The sequence below is a fragment of the Phalaenopsis equestris genome, unplaced genomic scaffold, assembly GCF_001263595.1.
Source record: "Phalaenopsis equestris unplaced genomic scaffold, ASM126359v1 Scaffold000258, whole genome shotgun sequence".
In the NCBI taxonomy this organism is placed as follows: Eukaryota; Viridiplantae; Streptophyta; class Magnoliopsida; order Asparagales; family Orchidaceae; genus Phalaenopsis; species Phalaenopsis equestris.
Genome location: NW_018164700.1, coordinates 1,919,010 through 1,923,592, shown reverse-complemented (window position 1 = coordinate 1,923,592; position 4,583 = coordinate 1,919,010). Strand labels below are relative to the sequence as shown.

Below are 4,583 nucleotides of genomic sequence, written 5' to 3'. Positions count from 1 at the left end.
TCTCACAATGCTGCCAGATGTTAGAATTGCAAGAAATGATGCCTTTTAATAATAATCTAGGACAGTACGGCTTCAATATCAGACCCCATTTCTTCAACAAAGAATCCAGATGTTTTAGGACAACTCATGAGTTCATGTCATTTTCAGTTCCATGTTGCATAAATAACTACTCTTTTGGAATAGGTTCCCTGTACATGGAGTGACTCCTATTAGTCAGAAAAATTAGCTGGAAGATTTACATACATACCATTTAATTCTTATGTATTTACACATCCAACACAACACCTAAACTTCAATATCCAACACCTAAACTTCAATTTTTACATGCATGCCATCCTACCTAAACATAAAAATGTATATTTCACTTTTTAAAAGTTAAAATAGTGATATTTTTGATGTGATATGAAAGACTTGGGTGATATAAATGTAAAAATTAAAATTTAGGTAAAAGGCATGTGAATATATAGGAATTGGGAGGTATGCATGTAAATGCCCCAAATAAAACTTATTGTAAAATTTAAACCTTTCAATTAAACGCCAGAATTAAGCACACAAAATTCTACACAAATTAAAATATTTTTGTGCTGTAATTCTTTTATAAGAAGTTTGGTTGTCCACAGTTTAGCAAATCTGCAACAGAAGATAAGAGAACAAATAGCTGGTGTCATTAGCAGAACTCTTTCCAGATGTGCTCAAATATCCTCTTTATACATGCATTTGGAAACCAAACAGTAATAGAGAAATGTATCGTGAACCAGTTTTTCTGTACTAAAAATAAACAAGAAAAATATTCTCTTAGTCATTAGTCTAAGAGAGAATCAACACCTCATAATCAGGGAGTAACATGCCATGGTATATATACAACATGAAACATAACATAAACTCCCCCAGAAATCCTTACATTTATAGCATCCATTTGAGATGGCTTGGCACAGTGGACATTGCTTGGGTAATGAAGTCCTGAATATAAACATCTTTCTCAAAAATACTCTCTTTTGCATTCTTAGGTTTGACCTGACAAGGGTGGCCAGTCCACTGAAAACCTTTGCCTTTGTTTCCTTTGTTTGTTTCGTTGGGGGGAGAACTGTCATTAGAAGGGATGTGATATGAGAAGTTTCTTCCCAAATGAAAAGACTTTACTGGAATCTCATCCAGATCCTCAGGCATTTCAAGTGGGCAATTTTCGGATTTCGGCCTTTCTTCTTTGGCAGACTGATCGATGGTTATGTTCCTTTCATCAAAGTTCGTTGAATGGGGAGCATCAGATTGGCTGGAGAAGATAGATGGAGCTTCCACTTCATCACACTTTGATTCAATGACATGGTATGTTATCTCTTCAAATCGGCCATGATTGGCACAGTCAAGGTAGGTGCAGGAATTAGCATCAAGGTTTCCACAGCTTCGATCGTTAATTGAAAGATAGTTTAACATGGAACAATCTGATGAAACATCAGACTCATGATTACTAGAAAAAGAAGAAAATACATTGCCAGGTATCTCTGCTATATCAGCGCCAGTCTTCCAATTTGGCACCAAGGAAGAAACTTCACCATTTATCATCTCCGCAATTTGTGCAACATCATGATCAGTTATGCCAAGCTCTGCAACCATCTCCGCCGCAACACCTAATGCAGTGTCATTTTCAACTTCAAAAGGAAAGTAGATATTCCGCACATGGCCTGCAGAGGACATTTGGGACGTCAACAGAACAAATATTGGAAAAGTGAAAGAAATGTAATCATGTTATCAAAGTTTTGGAGCATTTTCCATTTGTTGGATCCTCATCCTATAAAAATAAATGAATTGTGCTGTAAAGTACCATCTCTATCGAAAATTCTAAGCCTTAGAAAAATGCTTCCATCGTCACTCCTTTTCCCCTTGATCATGATTTCTGAATTAGCATGAGGCTCGTTCCCCGGACTGAAAAGATTTAGCCTGCTTTTTTCAATTTCTGTAGCGTCCCAATCCCAGCCATTCTCCATCAATATATCATAGTGTAGATCATCCGACATCAAACTACTAGTTATCAAAGAGCATTCACTGTCAAGAGGACTATAATAAGGTTGCTTAAGAACCTGACCCACTGCAGCCAAGTCTCCTTCCCTATAAGCAAGGCCACGCTCATCAATTTGGAGGAAGGGATCATTCAGAAGCTCTCTTGCAGAGAGTCTCTTTGACACCTTTGCCAGGCATTTCTCCACAAACTGTTTCACTTCAAAATCCTTAACTTTATCTAAAGCTTTTGGCTTTTTACCCTATGGAAGATAAGAAAATGTCATCAGATGGAACATAGTGGATAACATAACATATCAAAATCTACACAGAAGAGGTACAGGATTTTGACTCTTACAGATATAACCTTTTTGTAGATTTGTGCAGGATGAGTACATTCACTATAAGGGTATTCAAAGGTGACCATTTCCAAAACACACATTCCAAAAGAGTAAATGTCAACCAATTCATTGTATGCCTCCTCATATACCTCTGGGGCCATGAATTCTGGAGTGCCTGTAGCAGATTCGAACAGAATCATCTAGATCAAAAAATAACTCATAATTCCTTCTCTAAGAAGGAAATCATTACCATAAAAAATGAAAAAAAAACTTGACTCAATGTAAGAAGGGGATTTAGAAGATCACCAACACAATGGTCAGCTTGTGGTTTCCGGAGAATGGCTGCAAGACCAAGATCACCAATCTTAACCTCTCCTTGGTTTCCATTAACAAAAATATTGTCACACTTGAGGTCTCTATGAATGATGGGAGGGTCATGGCTGTGGAGGTAGAGCAGGCCGCTTAAGATTTGCCTGCACCAATGCTTCACTGCTCTGATATTAACCCTCCGATGTTTTTGCCGATACCTAAGGAATGGAATAGAACATGAAAGAAAGGAATAAGAACCCAATTGACCAGAGATACGAGTTATAAACTAACAATAAATTAACTTACTGCCTCAGAGTGCCAGAAGTAAACATCTCAGTGACAAAATTGATCTTCCTCTTGGAGATATCGACCCAGGAAGAATAGAATTTCATTATATTCTTGTGCTTTAGGGTTTTGAGGAGGTGGATCTCACAATATAGCCTCTCCAAATCCTCCGGGCTTTGAAGAAAGTCATTTAGCTTCACCTGGTTCCATGCGACCTCAATCCCCTCATACTCATCAAAAGCCCTATATCTGCGATCAAATTGCAGCAAAAAAAAACTCTCCCATTTCAGAAAACACATGAGATTGAGAGAAAAAATTGCCCAAAATTACAAATTGGGTAACTCTATTCCAGGCTTTCAAAAAGAGAAAAATCAACAAGAAGGGGATAGATTCATACACTGTTTTTGATGAACCCTTGCCAAGGATCTCATTATACTGCGTTCAAAACCAAATGGATCAGACAAAATCTAAACCATGGAATAAAAAATTTAAAACTACAAAAACTACCAATCAAACGAGTCAACGAGCCAAGAAAAACGATGAATGAGATTTACCCTTCCATATCTACCAGTCGGATCAACTTCCACGAACTCCTGGTATTCTGAATCCTCAGTATTTGAATGCATCATTCCTCCAAAACTGTATCAAATGTATATATCTTTCCTAATGATGAAAAAGAAACATTTTTTACGCAGATTTCATGAACGAGAACTAAAAAGATAAGAAGCGAAAGAGAGATTGAAAACCGGATCCTGTGAAAAGAAGAGAGAGAGAATAGAATTTAGTTTCGGTAAATTGAAAAGATGAGAAAGAAAAGGTGCGCATCTCAAATGAAGCCCTACTAAATCAATTCTATCTCGATGGATGGCAGCAGGCCACAAAGGACAACAGAAGGACAAAAGGTACTAATTTGGACCACTTCTGCTTTGCCCAACTTGCCTTGCCTTCTTCGCCTTCGTAAATGGACCAAAAGTCCCTTCTCTTCCACCAGATTAGTAATATACGGCTTTAATAGTCAAATACCCAACTAAGAAGCTCTGCGACTGCGAGTTATTAATTTACTGATTATTGCGTGCCGCTTACCGTTTTAGTTTTGGAGCATTTACATACATACCGCGGAATTCTTATAAATCTACATATCTGAAACACCTAAATTTTAATTTTACAAACATACCATAGTACTTATGTATAAAAATGTGCATTTCACATTGTTATGTTTGTTATGCACAAAAAGGATGGCATGCATGTAAAAATTTAAGTTTAGGTGTTTGACATGTATATACAAAAGAGTTCTTGTGTTATGAATGTAAAAAATTCAATGAAAAAAGTTGCATAAATTTATATAGGAGTTGCATAAATTTATAAAGGGGTATTTTTAAAAGGGGATATTCATAATGCCTTGAAGGGAACCTAATTGCGTTAAACTCTTAGGAGGCTCCATCTATGTGATGGATTTAATCTTGATGGGATCAATTTCAATACCTTTGTGTCGGACAATGAAACCCAGAAACTTCTCGAAAGACACACTGAAAGAGCACATCAACGGGTTCATCTTCAGATTGTATTTTCTAAGGTCTTCGAAAACAACCCTAAGATCTGATAGATAGTCCTTTTCAGAACGACTCTTAATCACTACGTCGTTGATAAAATACTCGA

General features: G+C 36.9%; 1 protein-coding gene across 4 annotated transcripts; it reads right to left on the bottom strand.

The window, feature by feature from the left end:
• Positions 1–598: 598 nt before the first annotated feature.
• LOC110024509 (probable serine/threonine-protein kinase WNK1) lies at positions 599–3,897 on the bottom strand. Of its 4 annotated transcripts, XM_020724522.1 has the most exons (9): positions 3,770–3,897; positions 3,674–3,679; positions 3,482–3,590; positions 3,325–3,362; positions 2,949–3,176; positions 2,640–2,860; positions 2,351–2,508; positions 1,820–2,255; positions 601–1,679 (listed from the first exon to the last, which is right to left on the bottom strand). In XM_020724522.1, the coding sequence occupies exons 3-9, from the start codon at positions 3,554–3,556 to the stop codon at positions 904–906; spliced, it is 1,932 nt and encodes a 643-aa protein (XP_020580181.1). In that variant the 5' UTR covers positions 3,557–3,590; positions 3,674–3,679; positions 3,770–3,897; the 3' UTR covers positions 601–903. The 4 variants fall into 4 exon arrangements, with proteins under 4 accessions (XP_020580183.1, XP_020580181.1, XP_020580182.1 ...); XM_020724524.1 differs by lacking the exons at positions 3,674–3,679; positions 3,770–3,897 and having other exon boundaries at positions 599–1,227; positions 1,330–1,679; positions 3,482–3,667; XM_020724523.1 differs by lacking the exon at positions 3,674–3,679.
• Between the last annotated feature and the right edge of the window lie 686 nt (positions 3,898–4,583).